Source organism: Trachypithecus francoisi, unplaced genomic scaffold (assembly GCF_009764315.1).
Source record: "Trachypithecus francoisi isolate TF-2019V2 unplaced genomic scaffold, Tfra_2.0 Lachesis_group0, whole genome shotgun sequence".
Taxonomy (NCBI): Eukaryota; Metazoa; Chordata; class Mammalia; order Primates; family Cercopithecidae; genus Trachypithecus; species Trachypithecus francoisi.
In genome coordinates this window covers 63,858,871-63,876,741 of record NW_022681453.1, presented here as the reverse complement: position 1 = coordinate 63,876,741, position 17,871 = coordinate 63,858,871, and the positions used below count along the sequence as shown (strand labels likewise).

Here is a 17,871-nt window from a genome sequence, read left to right as displayed (position 1 = left end):
GAGACTTATGTTAGAATCTCCACAAATATCAACAGTATGCAGCTGATCACATGTTTCCTCAATATAATTTAGGCCCTTATGGCTAAAGGGATGATAAATTTTAGATCTGCATTTGCAATTGCAAAGAGAAGATTTCTAATATATTTTGAGATGGTCAGAAGGAAGAAAATAAACATAAATATTTTATTAACTCACCCTACTTAAGTGTGATAATTTAGATCCTAAATTATTTGAATTTTACATGGACATTGGCCTGAAATTTCATTTCATGTTTTCCTATGAATAGATTTCTAGGAAATATCGAAATTTCTTAAGATTAAACTACTTTTTAAGAAATATAGAAGCAATCACTGAAGTAATCACTGTTAATTAAAATACATTCTATCCATGAAGTCAGCTAACGTAAGGACCTCTTCTTAACATTACTGTTTTTCTAAATCAGTATTTTTAATACACACGACTTAAAATGTTTGAAGTGCATTTCTTTCAAAGTATTTGAAGTGCATCAGACTATTCTAATTCTAAAGAACCTTTTTTTTTTTTTTTTTGAGTCGGAGTCTCACTCTGTTGCCCAGCTGTAGTGCACTGGCTTGATCTCCGCTCACGGCAACCTCTGACTACTGTGTTCAAGCAATTCTCCTGCCTCAGCCTCCTGAGTAGCTTTGATTACAGGCGCCTGCCACCATGCCTGGCTAGTTTTTGTATTTTTAGTGGAGATGGGGTTTCACCATATTGGTCAGGCTGGTCTCAAACTCCTGACCTCGTGATCTGCCCACCTCGGCCTCCCAAAGTGCTGGGATTACAGGCATGAGCCACCATGCCTGGCAAACCCTTTTTTTTTTTTTTTTTTTAAAGTTTGCCTAGATAGTTATGGGCCATTTGATTTAGTTAGTAGTTGTAACAAGTTGCTTTATTTTAAATTGGGGCATCGTAGAATTTTGCTGAAAAGGGCTCTCTAGTGTATTTTTAAACAGCTTTATTATTAAGGAATAACTGATATGCAATAAACTGTGTATTGACTATATTGTTTTCTATATTCTGGATGCTCGGGCATTTTGGATCTTGATCCTGGAGGGTCTAGCTAATTCCTAGATACTGAATAGCAACAATTCTCCAGTGGGTGGGCTTTTGATATACAAACCAACCAATCCAGGACCCTCCCCTTAATGTAGTTCTTTATCAAACTCTCCCACACCAAGCCAATATTACCCCTGCCCTAAATCACACCAGGACGAGACAACTATAGTTCATCCCTATAGCCCAGAGTCTGCTACTATTACTCAAATTATTCAATCCTAACCTTACACAGTGTACCTACCCTGCCTTGCTCATTCCTTTTCACAAAAACCCAAAAAAGTCTCTAGACCATGATCTTCCCTCTTCCTCTTCTGCCCCATGACTGACCCTGGTCCATCCCCACCTGGCCTTGCATGGCATGCCAAACCTCCTGTTTCTAACGATCTTCCTCCTTCATGACAGTCATTTCCAGGTCAGTGTGTTTTACCACATCTGATTAAAACAAATCCTGGGTACATCTGCAGAACAAACTGCACGTAAAGACAGTCCATGACTTGCAATTATTCTTTATGATTGGTTTATCAGGACATAATCCCATCATTAAGTCAAGGAGTATATTTAAAGTATACAATTTGGTCTGTGTGTGTATATGTGTGTAATTTTAAGAATATTAAGTCTTGAAATTTTAAGAATATTAAGTCTTCCAATTCATGAACATAGTATATCTCTTCGTTTATTTCTTTAATTTACTCTTTAGGTTTTTTTTCAGAAATGCTTTGTAGTTTTCCTTTTCTCCTCTGTAAATATGGTGATTACCTTAACTTCAAATGCTACATGAACCTTGCATTCCTGGAATAAACCCACTTGATCATATTGTATTATTCTTTTTACATATTATTGCATTCAGTTTGTTAAAATTTTGTTAAGAATTTTTGCATCTATATTCATGAGATATGTCAGTCTATAGTTTTCCAAAGAGTTTTTATAGAATTCGTATTTTTTCTTCCTTAAAGGTTTGGTTGAATTTATTAGTAAAGCCGTCTGGGCATAGGCTTTTCTCTCTGGTAAGGTTTTTAATGACCAGTTTAATTTCTTTTTTTTTTTTTTTTCTTTTTTTTTTGAGACGGAGTCTCGCTCTGTCGCCCAGGCTGGAGTGCAGTGGCCGGATCTCAGCTCACGGCAAGCTCCGCCTCCCGGGTTCACGCCATTCTCCTGCCTCAGCCTCCCCAGTAGCTGGGACTACAGGCGCCCGCCACCTCGCCCGGCTAGCTTTTTTTGTATTTTTTAGTAGAGACGGGGTTTCACCGTGTTAGCCAGGATGGTCTTGAATTCCTGACCTCGTGATCCGCCCGTCTCGGCCTCCCAAAGTGCTGGGATTACAGGCTTGAGCCACCGCGCCCGGCCCAGTTTCATTTCTTTAAGAGATGACCTGAATAGCCCTGTATCTATTTCTTCTTGAGTGAGCTTTGATAGTTTGTATCTTTCAAGGAATTTGCCCAATTCATCTAAGTTGTCAATTTATCAAGAGAAAGCTGTTTATATTATTCATTTATTTCACTTGTAATATCTGTAGGATTTCTAATGATGTCATCTCACTCATTCCTGGTATTGGTAATTTGTGCTGCTTCTTTTATTCTGATCAGTCTGGCCAGAGGTTTATTAATTTTACGGATCTTCTCACATAATCAGGTTTTTGCTTCATTTGCCTTCTCTATTTTTTTTTCTGTTTTATATTTTATTAATTTCTACTCTGATCTATTCTGATGTATTATTCCCTTTTCTCTTCTTACTTTGGGTTTAATTTGCTCTTCTTTTTCTAGTTTCTTAAGTTGGATGTTAGGATCATTGATTTGCAAATGCTCTTCTTTTCTAACGTAAGCATTTGATGCTATAAATTTCCCTTAGCTACATCCCACAATTTTGCTCTTCCATTTTCACTTTTATTCAGTTCAAGATACTTTGTAATTTCACTCTGCTTTCTTCTTTGAATCATGGATTATTTATTTTCTGTATTTTAATTAGGGTTATGTCATATTCTTTAGTTTCTAAATATTTGGGGATTTTCTTTTCTTTTTTTAAATTTTTTATTTAGGAGACAGAGTCTTGTTATTTTGCCCAGGCTGGCCTCAAACTCCTGGCCTCAAGTAATTCTCCTGCCTTAGCCTCCCAAATAGCTGGTGTGTGCCAACTGTGCCTGGCTTATTGAAGGATTTTCTGATATCTTTCTGTTATTTATTTCTAATTACTCCACCCTTTGGTCAGAGAGCATACTCTGTTCTTGAATGGACTTGAATACTTTTAAATTTATTGAAATATTTTTTATGTACTAGAATATAGTCTCCCCTGGTAAATGTTTCACGTATAATTGAAAAGAACGTATATTCTGCTGTTTGGGGGTAGAATGTTCTCTGTCAATTAAGCCAGGTTTGTTGATAGTGTTATTCAAGTCTTCTATAGACTTACTGATTGTATACTTAATGGTTTTATCAATTATTAGGAAGGAGGTATTGAAATCTCTGACTACGGTTGTGAACTTTTCTATTTCTTCTTGTGGTTCTATCAGGTTTTGGTTTGCGTATTTCAAAGCTATGTTTTTAAGTGCATAAATGTTAAGGTTTGTTATGTCTTCCTGATATGTTTTTCCCTTCAGCTTTGTGAAATGACCCTCTTTATCCCTGTAATATCCCTTTTCTTCAAACTCTACTTTGCCTAATGTTAATATACCTACCCTGGCTTTGTTTTTCATTAGTGTTAGCCTGATGTATCTTTTTTCATCCTTTTACTTGTAATATGTTTGTGTCTTTATATTTAAAGGAGGATTCTTGTAGGCAGCATATAGTTGGGTCATACTTTTTCATTCAATCTGACAATCTCTGGCATTCAATTAGGGTGTTTAGACCACCCATATCTAGTGTGATTATTGATATGGTAGGGATTATATATACATAAACCATCTTGTCATTTGTTTTTTGTTTGTCTCATTTGTCCTTTATCATCTTTTTCTTCTTTTTCTGCCTTATTTTGGTTACTTTTTATCTCCTTTATTGGCTGAACTATAACTGTTGTGTTATCTTAGGTTGCTTTACGGTTTATAGTATACATTTTAAACTTACCACAATCTATCATCAAGTGATGTTATAGTATTTAACAAAGTATAAGAAACTTACAACAGTATACTTTCATTTCACTCCTGGCTCTTGTACTGTTGTTATCCATTTTACTTCCACATAGCTTATAAACCTCACACTAAGTTATCATTTTTATTTGTAATCTTTCATATGCTTGTCACAGTTCTTCTCCTAGACTATAAACTATTTGAAAATGGGATTCATATATGAATCAGTGTTGGCATTCAATTGACATTCAAAACTTTTTTTATTGTTTCCAATGAATGGTAAAGAGAATGAAGGAACCAGTGGCAAAATGGCTCTGCTGCTTACCAAGGTGAAGCCCTGGACTAGCCTGGCCAATGTAGAAATACACGATGGCAGCAACACCCATGTTAACCAGGGTATACACCCACTGTATCACAAACATGATGAGAAGGGACCCAACAGCCTGTGAAAACAGAATAGGAAGAGCAAATCACCTAATGGCTTTCTACATGGTAAGCAAGCCACAAGGCTAATGTCTTCAGCAACATTCCCTCTCATCAACTTCTGATCACTGTAAAAGTCTGAATAACTGAAGTTTATGAATAATTCAAAAAACTTCATTTAAGCAGATATTTGGGCAGATACCCTCTGAGAATAACTCTTTAATTAAAACTATCAATTAGATATTTTATCTTACCTCCTTGTCCCATTCTTCCCTATAAGAAACAAATTAGGATGAAAGTATAACTTAGTGTACCTTAAAATTTAGTAACCCAGAAGTTATCATAGACAATTAATTATTTAAAAAGGAAATTATTGATTAAAATAAGCGGTTCATTGAATGTAATCTTGCCATATGTAGTCTCATGTAAATTCTAATACAACAGGCAATTAAATCACATTGCTTCTAATTAGGCCCTCCATCTTTCCTCCCCCTCAGCCCAAGATCACATATGTGTCCACCTGAACTCTGTCCCAAGAACAATTGAGATCGAGATGAAGTTACTCACCCCCAACAGGGAGACCCAGGGGTTGCACATGTGGGTATAGAAAGAAGTTGATCTTCTCCAGATATCTTGTTCTTGGAGCCTGGACTTCAAGAAGAAATCTAAAAAATAGCCAAAGATTTGGCTGCCAAATTGCTATCAACCCTCTACTATTTTTTAGGAGAAAATACCTATGAGCTCCTCTTCCTCAATTTTGTAACTTAGCCTGAAAGACAACTCCCAGGGCTTGCTCTTGGAGGAGGAAGAAAGAAGTGTTTATGACCTCCTCCCACCAGCCAATGATCTGAGAAAGAAAGGGAAGGGAGAGACAGAGTGGAGAGGAAGGTTCTCTGATGCCCAAGGCACATCTGTCTAGATATGTCATCTGGGGGGAGGGAATTGAAAACTCAGCTCTCCCCTCTTTTTTGGATGTAAGAGGTTAGAGTTGGAGAACTAGACATCTGGTATTCTTGGCTCCCAGGTGTGACCACTGGGACTGCTAGGGCAGGTTGGCTTTTGTCTAATGAGAAATGGTCTTTGCTACCTTCTGACTCTGAAGGTTAGCTCATGTTACACTGGTCTCAGGTATCGAGGAGAAAGTGATGAAGCAGAGAGATGGAGGGAGAATTGCTCCTTTGATTCCTTCCTCTGGCAATTGAAATGGCTGAGGGGAAAGGGGCCCAGCAATAAGCAAATGCATAGTCCTGCCTCATCCTTTCAGGCACAACAGGGCTTCTCAGAGCTATGCCATGTTCTGTTTGGCTCTGCATTCTCAGTTTACAGTTGGTTCCAAATGCACTCAATTTAAAAATAATAATAATAATTTTTTTAATGTCAGAGTAATGAAGTTTGGGCTTTTAGTGTAAGCCTCACCCAAATAGTGTACACTGTACCTATTAGGCAATTTCTCATCTCTCAATTCCCCTCTCACCATCCCACCCTCCTACCTTTCCAAGTCTCCAGTGTCTATTAGTCCACAATCTGTGTCAATGTGTACACATTATTTAGCTCCTGCTTATAAGTGAAAACATGAGGCAGTTGACTTTCTATTTCTGCAGAAATGCTCAATTTAACTATGAAAATGCATCTAGATTGTTTAACAATATGGTCTAATCACCATGAACACACAATAATGTTTCAAACAAATGATATGTTGGATTAACTTCACAGTATGTTTATACTTCACTTCAACACTAAAACTTCAGGTGTTCTCAACTTCATAGTTTGTTGCTCAGGAAATACAGTAGAAAGCTCCCTACATAGCCCTTCTCTGTTCTCCAGTATCAAACTCCTGCTTCAGCCAAACTGTCTTGACTATGCCATCTCCTCTGCCCAGCCCTTCCTTCTTCACTACAGTCCAGAACCTGTCTCATATACCAGAGTTTTCCCTACCTCAACCACCCCTGATGTGTTGGTTCCTGGAATCTCTCTGGGATCCACAACTCATGGATCCCCTAGCCCTCTGCTTATCTAACTCTTATGCATCCCTCAGGTCTCAGCTCAGTTATCACTTCCTTGGGGAAATCAGCCCCCACAGGAAAATCTAAATATAGTCCCTCATACCATTAATATTTCCTTATGACCCATTTCCTTCACAGCACTTACCATCATTTGTAGTTGTATACGTATTTACGTGTTTCCATGCCCACTGGATTATATGCTTCATGGGAGCAGAGCCCACATCCCTCTTGAGCCTAGGGCTTGGCATGCAGCAGAACTCACTGAGTATTCCTAGACCAAGTCTCCCATCCTCTCTGGTCACTGTGGTTTTATGACCTAGCCCCTTTGAAGCACATGCCATCAGACTACTTCACACCCTACCCTTTATCATTACAGTCTTTTACCAACTTGTCATTCTTCTCTTGCTTGTTAAATATTTCAGCCCCTGGCTCACCATCTTTTTCTCTATCAGCATCCATTGTCATCCTTGGTGACTTCTACAAAAACAACTCATCCAAGGCCCTGCTTTCTCGATTCCTTGAAATCCTCATACTAGTAACATTTTATTTCCCTCATCCCAACCATCGACTCCCTTAGCTGCACTTGCGGTGTGCCGTTACCAGTAACCTTACACTTCCTAAATCATGACTTTAAGCAATCTGCTCTCAGCCCATAACCTCCTTTAAAAACAATGTTAAGCTCATTTGCTCTGCTGTTCTTCATTCCAACCATTCATAGTCTACAGAGGGACCTTTAGATGATTTGCCTTAGTATGTTTTTGCATTCCATCACCTACCTCCCGCTTTGTACCTAGGTTGGGTTCCACCATCTAAGACTATCAGCATTCCCTTACAGACACATCTGCTCCCATGCTTTAGCATTACTCAGCAGCCTCATACCTAGGCAACTCATTCTCCTACTCTCTGGTAGAACAAATTTACAAGCTCTCTTCTCCAAAGAGAACTTTTCATGTTCTCTCATCACCAAATCAGCCAATTCACTTGCATCTATACCCTCTATTCTGTATTCCTTCCTTTCACAGTGGATGAACAGCCTCTGATCATAAGGCCCTTCCCTCCACTTGTGCCGTGATCCCATCCCTTTTGGCTTGTTCAAGGACTTTGTTCTCGCATCATCAATTTTTCTATCCCCTACTGAATCATTCCCATCAAATACAAATACACTGTCATCTCTCCCACCTAAACAAACGTCTACAGGTCACCCCTAGTTATTGCCCTATTTCTGTGTCTCCCTTATAGCAAACCTCCTCAAAAGAATTGCCTATGCAGTCTCTATATCCCATTATTTCCTCAACCCACTCTTAAGATTGTATCCACTTTTCCACTAAAACTACTCTTACCAAAGTTGCCAATGATTTGAATCTTTTCAAAATCTGTGGTCAACTCCTAGTCCTCATTCCATTTGATCTTTCAGGCAGCATCTGATACATTTGATCATTTTCTCCTTATTGAAACACTTTCGCCTCTAAGATGCCTCACTCTCTTGATTTTTCTATGTCACTGCCCACTCTCTCAGTCTTCTTTGCTGACTCGCCTCCTCCTTCCAGCCTGAAAATATTGGAGTATTCCAACATTCCGTCTTCAGCACTCCTTTTTCCCACGTATACCCACTCCTAAGAGATTTCTTCTAGTCCCATGGCTTTAAATGCTACTGATATATTGATGACTCCAAGTTTATATCATCCTTGACCTCTCCCTTGAACTTAAGTTTTGAATAGTTCATTGTCTTCTCAATATCACCCATTAGTTGGCTAATAAGCACCTTAAACTTAACATGACTAACACAGAAATCTATTCACCTCAAATCTTCATTTGAATAAATAACACCACCATTTACACAAACATGTAAGATTCATCCTTACTCCCTTCTTTCTCTCACACTTATACTTATTCTGTCCATAAACCTTGTTGATTCTGCTATCAAAAATATGCTGAATACAATCACTCCTCACTGCCTCCATTGCTCCTGTCCTAATCCAACCCACTTTCTTTTTTTTTTTTTTTTTTTTTTTGAGACGGAGTCTTGCTCTGCCACCCAGGCTGGAGTGCAGTGGCCGCATCTCAGCTCATTGCAAGCTCCGCCTCCCGGGTTTACGCCATTCTCCTGCCTCAGCCTCCCGAGTAGCTGGGACTACAGGTGCCCGCCTCGTCGCCCGGCTAGTTTTTTGTATTTTTAAAGTAAAGACAGGGTTTCACTGTATTAGCCAGGATGGTCTCGATCTCCTGACCTCGTGATCCGCCCGTCTCGGCCTCCCAAAGTGCTGGGATTACAGGCTTGAGCCACCGCGCCCTGCCCCCACTTTCATCTTTCATCCATTTACTGCAGTGGGCTCCTGTGGTACAGACCACAGCTAGAGTACAGTTCCCAGGATTTCTCACTGTTAGGTGTAACCATGTGACTAAGTTCTCAGCAACAGAATGTGAACAGAAGCAGTGAGTGCCACTTCTGGCCCAAGGTCTTTAAGAGAACGTGTGCCTCTTCTCTGTACACTTCCCCCTTCCTCTGCCTGAAATCTGAATGTGGTAACTCAGTCTTGACTGTGCACATGACTAGGTTCGAGGGCATAGTGAAGTCGTACAAATGGCAGGAGCCTGGATCCCTGAGTGGATGCATGGAAGAGAGCCTCCCACGGAGTTGGAACACTCTTCTTGCACTGTAATGCAAGTAAATAACATTTTTTGGTTATTGTTTAGCCTACCCTAATTAATATACCTCCAAATTGGCCTTGGCTCTCTCTCTTACCTCTAAAAGTCACTGATCTTCTTAAAGTCTGACTCTGGTCACATTGTAGCTGTAGCTAGAACTTTCCGAGCCTTCCATCACACTCACAATGGCCCACATGGCCCTATACAGCACTATCCCCCACTTTCCTCACTGGACTCCTCTCACCTCTCTTCCCTGGCTCACTGCTCTCCAGTCACTACTGGGCCTCTGCCATTCTTGATGAGTTGCCAGTCCAATTCCCACCTGGACCTTTCTACATGCCAGTTCCTCTACCTGGAACTCTTCTTCTACCTCTCTGCATGTAAATCATTCTACACCTTGAGAAGACTTCATCCTCTCAACATCTATTTGCCTTCATCATGTGCCTCCAAGTATTATGCTTATCTTTTTATACATCTACACCTTCAGGGACAAGGACCCTCTTTTATATTCTAAATGCCAACTCTAGGCATTTAGAAGTTTGTGTATCGGAAGCACTCGGTAAAAGTCTCCTTAATAATTATGGATTAGGCCGGGCGCGGTGGCTCAAGCCTGTAATCCCAGCACTTTGGGAGGCCGAGACAGGCGGATCACGAGGTCAGGAGATCGAGACCATCCTGGCTAACACAGTGAAACCCCGTCTCTACTAAAAATACAAAAACTAGCCGGGCGAGATGGCGGGCGCCTGTAGTCCCAGCTACTCGGGAGGCTGAGGCAGGAGAATGGCGTAAACCCGGGAGGCGGAGCTTGCAGTGAGCTGAGATCCGGCCACTGCACTCCAGTCTGGGCAACAGAGCGAGACTCCGCCTCAAAAAAAAAAAAAAAAAAAAAAAATTATGGATTAAAATAAAGTCTGCAAGATTGATCTGAATGGACAGCTCCAGTACTTTTCAAAAAATAAATTCTGTTATGATTGCCATTAATTAAATTGCATAGTTTTAACAATTTAAATTGGTTGTTTAGTTTTGTACTTATCACTTATTGACATCACAGTGTGTATTTGCTTATTTATCATGTCTTCCCCTACCAGAATGTAAGCTCTATAACAGCAAAAACCTTCTATGTCTATTCAGCATGTTAAATTGTGAAGTTTTAACAATTTAATTAGTGGCAATCATAACAGAATTATTTTTTAAATTGTTTAATTTTAACAATTCAATTAATGGCAAACATAGGCTTAGTAAAATACAGTTGCCCCCTTGGTTATTAAGAAGGAACACTAGACTGGGCACAGTGGCTCACACCTATAATCCCAGCACTTTGGGAGGACAAGGCAGGCACATCACAAGGTCAGGAGACTGAGACCATCCTGGCCAACATGGTGAAACCCTGTTTCTACTAAACAAAAAATACAAAAATTAGCTGGGCATGGTGGCACATGCCTATAATCCTGGCTACTTGGGAGGCTGAGGCAGTAGAATTGCTTGAACCCAGGAGGCTGAGGTTGCAGTGAGCCAAGATCATGCCACTGCACCCCAGCCCGGGCAACAGAGCAAGACTCTGTCTCAAAAAAAAAAAAAAGAAGGAAGAAGAAGAAGGAAGAAGAAGAAGAAGGAGGAGGAGAAGGAGGAGGAGGAAGGAGGAGGAGGAGGAGGAGGAGGAGGAGAAAAAGAAACACTATTCACTATTGGTTAAGAACTTATATTTTTGCCTTTCTCTGAGATCTGTCACCTATTAAAGCTCACCGTTTTACAACACTTGGTCTTATACAACCTCAATTTTACTGAACCTAAAGGGAATTTTGTGTGTGTGTGTGTGTGTGTGTGTGTGTGTGCGTGTGTGTGTTCTGAGGAACTTGGGCAGAAGTAGTAGGAAAGGTTTGTCCTCTAGGCAGCCACAATGGTGTTTTATCTATTAGCAATGTAAGGGAGAATTTATGTGAAGATGCGCAATGACTCTTTGAATAGGTACTATAAAATAGACAATTATTCATAATTCTGAATAGCTAGGGTTTCAAAACTCTTCCAAAGTGACTAAAGGAATTTTTTTTCTCATCTCAGATTTTGCTGGAAAAAGCAAGTTGTACAAACTTGTCAAGGGGGCAGGGGACAGCTTCTCATGCTAGAAATACTAGGAAGTTACAACAAGGAAGGCAACTTTACTTTATCAAGCCTCTACTCATAAACAAGCATGCACCGTGCATGTTAAAAATGCCAAACATAACAAATATAATGCAAATATTAAACTGACTTTTAAAATCTAGTGATATGTATAAGTTCTATATTCACAGCAGATATAAACACTTTAAGCATAAAGGGGAAACCCCAATTATGTTAATTTTTAAATAATAAATTTAAGTAATTTTATAGAAATTACTTAAACATTAAACCCTCTGTGAAAATTCGCTTCATATCTTTATCAGAATAAAGAAACACGTAGTTCTAATTAGCATGTATAAACTGATAATGTATATTGCCATACTCTACACAGAATCATGTTTAAAGTCCCTGTGGTATTTTATCATGTTGATGTTATAATTTGCTTAACCACTTTCCAAATGCTGAGCACTTAAGTTATTTCTAATTTGTCATTAGCACAAACAATGCAGCTATGACAATCTTGTACACATGTTTTGGTTTGTTGTTTGGCTGATTTGGGGTTGTTTCCTTGATAAATGTTTCCTTCAAATAGACTTACTAAATCAGGGCAATTAAACAGTTTTGTGTTTCTTGTTACATCTCGAAACATCATTCTCCACACAGAATGAACCAGAGGGACTTCTAGCCATGGCAGTATGAAGAGGTCGGTGAATCTTCTCCACACACACACACACACACACACACACACACACACACAAAGGTATTATACTAGACAAAATAGTCCAAAACAGTTACTTCAGAGCTCCAGAAATTTACCAGATGAAGAAAACAAATTGAGAAGTATTTATTTTTCAAAAATGTCTAAAGCTGAGGGTAAGAAACATGAAAGCCTGTAGCCTTCTTGCCTCAGCTGCTCCCATTCAGCATGGAGCTGGTCAGAAACCAGCAGTTTGCTGTCAAAGGGGAAAACTTGATTTGAAGCCAGGGCAAAAGGCTGTGGCTTTATATGCTAAATATGATGAGCACAGTAGAAAAATGAATGGGGAAAATCCTTGCTAGCCTGAAAGTGCAGATCCAGCTAGGGTGAGCAGAAGACTAGCAGAAATCTAATGGGGGAGATCCTGGAAATGAGAGCACCATAGAAAGACTAGATAACCTCCCCACATTTCCCTGGATGACTAGAAAACTATGCCCATGCCTGGGGAGGCCTGAAAGAACCTGGCAAAACATAAAACCCAGAGGAGAGTGGGGAACTAATTGGATCCAACTTTAACTGTGCTTCCCAAGTGACACACAGATCCACTGGCAGAAAGCAGAGCTTTAAGGGCTATGCAGACACAGGGGGCAACCTCCTAGCAAACCAGGCTAAACAAATGAAAATAAGAATAAAAAGCTGACTAACAATATCAGCGGCCACACACTACAGGGGAGGCAGATGCCACCGTTTAAATCCAGGCAATTTACTAAAATAAACAAAAAATGAAAAACTCAGAAATATATATCAGAATAAAGAGTTGCTACAATATATTATTTAAATTGTCTAGTTTTCAACCAAAAATTACAAGACAGGCAAAAATCCCAGAAAACTGTGACCCATGCTCAGGAAAGGAAAACATTAAGTAAAAGAAACTGAGTAGGTTCACATGTTGTATTTAGCAGACAAAGACTTCAAACTTCAAAACAGCTGTTAAAAATATGTTTAAAGAATTAAAGAAAAATATAATGTTAGTGAGAAAAAATTAGGATGACAATGACTTTAAAAATAAAGAGTACCAATAGAGAAATATAAACTATAGGCCAGGTACAGTGGCTCACGCCTGTAATCCCAGCACTTTGGGAGGCTGAGGCATGCAGATCCCCTGAGGTCAGAGTTTAAGACCAGCCTGGCCAACATGGTGAAACCCCATCTCTACTAAAAATAAAAATTAGCTAAGCATGGTGATAGGCATCTGTAATCCCAGCTACTCAGGAGGCTGAGGCAGGAGAATCACCCGAACCCAGGAGGTGGAGGTTACAGTGAGCCAAGATTACACCACTGCACTCCAGCCTGGGCAATAAGAGTGAAACTCCATCCAAAAAAAGAGAGAGAGAAAGAGAAATATAAACTATAAAAAATAACCAAATGAAAACTCTACAGTTAAAAAATACAGTAACAGAAATGAAAAATGTACTAGATGGCATCAACAGAAGATTTGAGATGACAGAAGAAAGAATCAGTGAACTTGAAGACAAAAATAATCCAAAGTGAAGAACAGAGAAGGAAAGGTGGAAGCAAAAGAAAGAGAGTCTCAGAGGCCTAATGGGATAATGTCAAGTATATCAACAAATATGTAATGGGAGTCTCATAGGGACAGGAGTAAAAGAAAGGCCAGAAAAAATATTTGAAGAAATATTAGCCAAAAACTTCCCAAATTTGATGAAAAACTTTAATCAACAGGAAAGGAATGAATCAATTGATGTTGCCTCTAGCAATGTGTACATATACCTAATTATCACAAATCTGCTATTTTATTTTTTATAGCTTAATAGATATGCACTTATATATGTATTTATTATTATTGTTATTATTATTTAAAAATGGAGTCTCACTCTTATTGCCCAGGCTGGAGTGCAATGGCGCAATCTCAGCTCACCGCAACCTCCACCTCCCAGTTTCAAGGGAGCCTCCTGAGTACCTGGGATTACAGGCATGTGCCACCACGCCCAGCAAATTTTTGTATTTTTAGTAGAGCTGGGGTTTCTCCATGTTGGTCAGGCTGGTCTTGAACTCTTGACCTCAGGTGATCCACCCACCTTGTCCTCCCAAAGTGCTGGAGTTACAGGCATGAGCCACCATGCCCAGCTTAATGATATCTTAAAGATGATTTAATTTGTGTTCATTTAATCAATATCATGGCCTAGTTCAAAACAAATACTCATTACAAGTGGTGGCATACACATTGTGTAGTGGTTAAGAGCACAGATTTGACAGTCAGATTGACCTGGGTTCAAATTCTGACTCTCTCATATCATAAGCAAGTGTTTAACTTCTCTGAGCCTCACTTTTATCATCTGTAGAAAGACAGAACAATGCCTAAATCTGGGCTTCAGTGAAATAACTCATATTAAATGCTAATCTCAGTGCCAGGCACATAGGATGTGCTCAATAAGTGCTGGCTATTTTTAGCTACTAATAATACTTAACAATAAGAATTCATTTGTTGACTTGACATGAATGAGTGAGCATTGATTTTTCAAATGTTAAACTTTGTATTTATCTCACCTGACATCTTTTCAGTAAAATCTAGATTTTGGACCTTCCTGTTTTTAAAAATAATATGCTTTGGAAGGTATGCTTTTATCAGTTGTGTTTGTAAGAATAATTGTTTCCTTCTGTGACACTGTGTTGTGCAAATGTTTTTTATTTCTATTTAATCAGATACCTTGTCTTTGATGACGTCTACATAGTCAGAAATATCTCTCTTGCACAGCTGTTGTAAATAAAGAATTCTTGTGTATATAGGCATAAAATACAGCCTCAAGTTAATTTTTAAAATCCATGCTCTCAGGAATATTTATTTCATCGTGATTTGATTATTACTATTTTATAGCATCTGGTTTGTCAACGATTAGGTTCTTGTAATAGTTTAACTCTTTCTATTTGATCAATGCTTCAATGTTTTAGCCAATATTTGCTCAATTGCTCATCAATTAAAGTAGGCTTTACTGAGTGCTACATTATGTGTACTGTGTGGGAATATGGTGATGAGTACAGAGGTGAAAAGACAGTTCGCAAACAAAGGAATCTGACAATCTAGTGGCAAACAAATGAGATTAATATTTATTTCCTTAAGAGAGACAAATAAACCTAAAGACAAATGTGTAAACAAATATGACATAAATATGATGTCATATAAATATGAGATAATACTTTATATTACTAATATGAATCAAATGTTATGGTTGCACAGTGGAAGACATCACAGAATCCTTCTCCAGAAGAGGCAAAGTGGGTCTTAAAAGTCAGATGGATTTGAAATGATATCAGAGTTTTCCAGATGGAGAAGGGGGAGGGGAAGCAATCGGAGGAGGCAGAACAGGGTGTATGAAGGCAGGAAGGAATAAAGAACATGGTGTGTTTAGGACATCAGTTTGGGTGAAAGTGGAACATACAGCGCATGGGTTGTCATGAGAAGGGTGGCTAGGAAGGTATGTTAGGGCTGGATTGCGAAGAACCTTGCATCGCACACACAATCTGGGACTTCACATGGAAGGGGTTAGATTCCAGCAACGGTTTTTAAGTAAGAGAGACATGATGAGAGTTTTATTTTAGAAAGATCATTCAGTGGGCAGCATGAAGGAGAAACGGGATGGGGGAGCATTTTGGAGACTTAGGAAGAGTCCAGGTACAAGATGATGAGGGTCTGCACCAAAGTAAAGGCAGCAGGGAGTGGGAGAGAGGGAATGGTCAGCAATACCTATGACGTTTCTAAGACTAGGCAACTGGACAGCGACCACTTCCTTGATTAAACATTGCAGACTGTTCACGTCTCTCCTGAAAACCCACTGAGAAGACAGAAAATGAATGAGACAGACATAAACCCACAAACACAAACAGAATGAGAGAGGAAAAATAAAAACAAGCCCTGGAAGATGGAAAGGTGACAGTGGTGACAGACTGAGCAGAGCAGAGGAGAATGAGCCCTAGGGCCTCCAGAGAGGGTGCTGACAGGGAGCAGCCCAGTTCACTCTGGCAGACCAGGTTCAGGATCAGGAAGCACCACATCCCAAGCAGTGGTGAGGTACAGGGGGCTGATGGGAGGCCTATATTTATTGGACACCAAGATCCTTTTCTCTGCCTATGAAGCCAAGTAACAACCCTTCTGTTGCCCAGTTCCCTCCCCAAGGGGGCTTTCCTCTGAAACAATCAAGCCAGAGAGTGCCCAAACTTGGCACAGCAGGCACAGCAAAGAGTGGGGAAATGGAACATGAAGCCAGGGAATGAAATGCACATCTATACCCTAAACAATGGGACCCCTCTCCAACTCACTCATCTCATCCTGTTCCCAGAATGCAAGTACCTATCTGTGTGTCCCTCGAGCAAGGGATTACAGAACCCTCCTCTAGAGGAACATACTGAAGAGTCCAAGAGAAAACCTCTAGACATTCACATTTGGGGGGTCCTCCAGTAAAAAGTCTAGCCCCCTCCTCCTTATTCTACAGTAAGGTGCCCCAATGAACAAGTCCTGCTAATGTACAAAGCTCTTCTAAACAGTTTTTTAGTATTTCACTTAAAAAAAAAAAAAAGAGACAGAGACAGAGTCCTACCCTGTCACCAAGGCTGGAGTACAGTAGTGAGATGATGGCTCACTGTAACCTCAATCTCCCAGGCTCAAGCAATCCTCTCACCTCAGCCTCCTGAGTAGCTGGAACTACAGGCATGTGCCATCACACTTGGCTCATTAAAAAGTTTTTGTAGACACAGGGTCTCAATACATTACCTAGGCTGGAGTGTAGTGATGCGATCACCACTCACTGCAGCTTCAACTTCCCAGGCTCAAGCTGTCTTCACACCTCAGCCTCCCAAGTAGCTGAGACTACAGGCATGTGCCATTATACCTCACCAATTTTTAAATTTTTTGTAGCGGCCGGATCTCGCTATGATGTCCAGGCTGGTCTTGAACTCCTGGGCTCAAGCATTCCTCCTGTCTCAGCCTCCCACAGTGCTGGATTACAGGTGTGAGCCACCGTGCCCAGCCAGTACTTCACTTTTAAGTACAAAAAGAAGTCAAAAGATCAATGGACATTTCAGAAAAAGCCTCCAAGGTTTAAAAAAAAAAAAAGAGAGAGAGAGAGAGAGCCCAAACCAAAAGAGAAAAGAATTAAAGAAAACAGGGGCTGGGCGCGGTGGCTCAAGCCTGTAACCCCAGCACTTTGGGAGGCCGAGACGGGCGGATCACGAGGTCAGGAGATGGAGACCATCCTGGCTAACACGGTGAAACCCCGTCTCTACTAAAAAAATACAAAAATCTAGCCGGGCGAGGTGGTGGGCGCCTGTAGTCCCAGCTACTCCGGAGGCTGAGGCAGGAGAATGGCCTGAACCCAGGAGGCGGAGCTTGCAGTGAACTGAGATCCGGCCACTGCACTCCAGCCCGGGCGACAGAGCGAGACTCCGTCTCAAAAAAAAAAAAAAAAAAAAAAGAAAACAGAAACGGTAAAAGGAACAGAATAACTCTTTTTAGAGACAGGGTCTTGCTCTGTCACCCAGGCTGGAGTGCAGTGGAGTGATCACAGCTCATTGTAACTTTGAATTTCTGGGCTCAAAAGATCCCCCCACCTCAGCCTCTGGAGTAGCTGGGGCTACAGGCACATGCCACTATGCCCAGCTAACTTCCTTTTTAATTTTTGTAAATATGGGGTCTCACTATGTTTCCCAGGCTGATCTTGAACTCCTGGCCTCAAGTGATCCTCTTGCCCCAGACTCCCAAAGTGCTGGGATTACAGGTATGAGCCACCATGTCCAGCCTCAGAAAAAAATTTTAAAGGGGGAAGAAAAATAATATTATCAGAGAGAGAAGATAAGCCATTGTA

At 40.2% G+C, this 17,871-nt stretch overlaps 1 protein-coding gene across 1 annotated transcript in view; it reads right to left on the bottom strand.

The window, feature by feature from the left end:
• SLC12A8 (solute carrier family 12 member 8) overlaps positions 1–17,871 on the bottom strand; it is a 136,641-nt gene that overhangs the window by 6,819 nt on the left and 111,951 nt on the right. Inside the window, exons 10-11 of the mRNA XM_033210958.1 lie at positions 5,123–5,220; positions 4,458–4,575 (exon numbers count right to left, since the gene is read on the bottom strand). Of these exons, the coding sequence (XP_033066849.1) occupies positions 4,458–4,575; positions 5,123–5,220 (216 nt within the window). The remainder of the gene's footprint in view (positions 1–4,457; positions 4,576–5,122; positions 5,221–17,871) is intronic.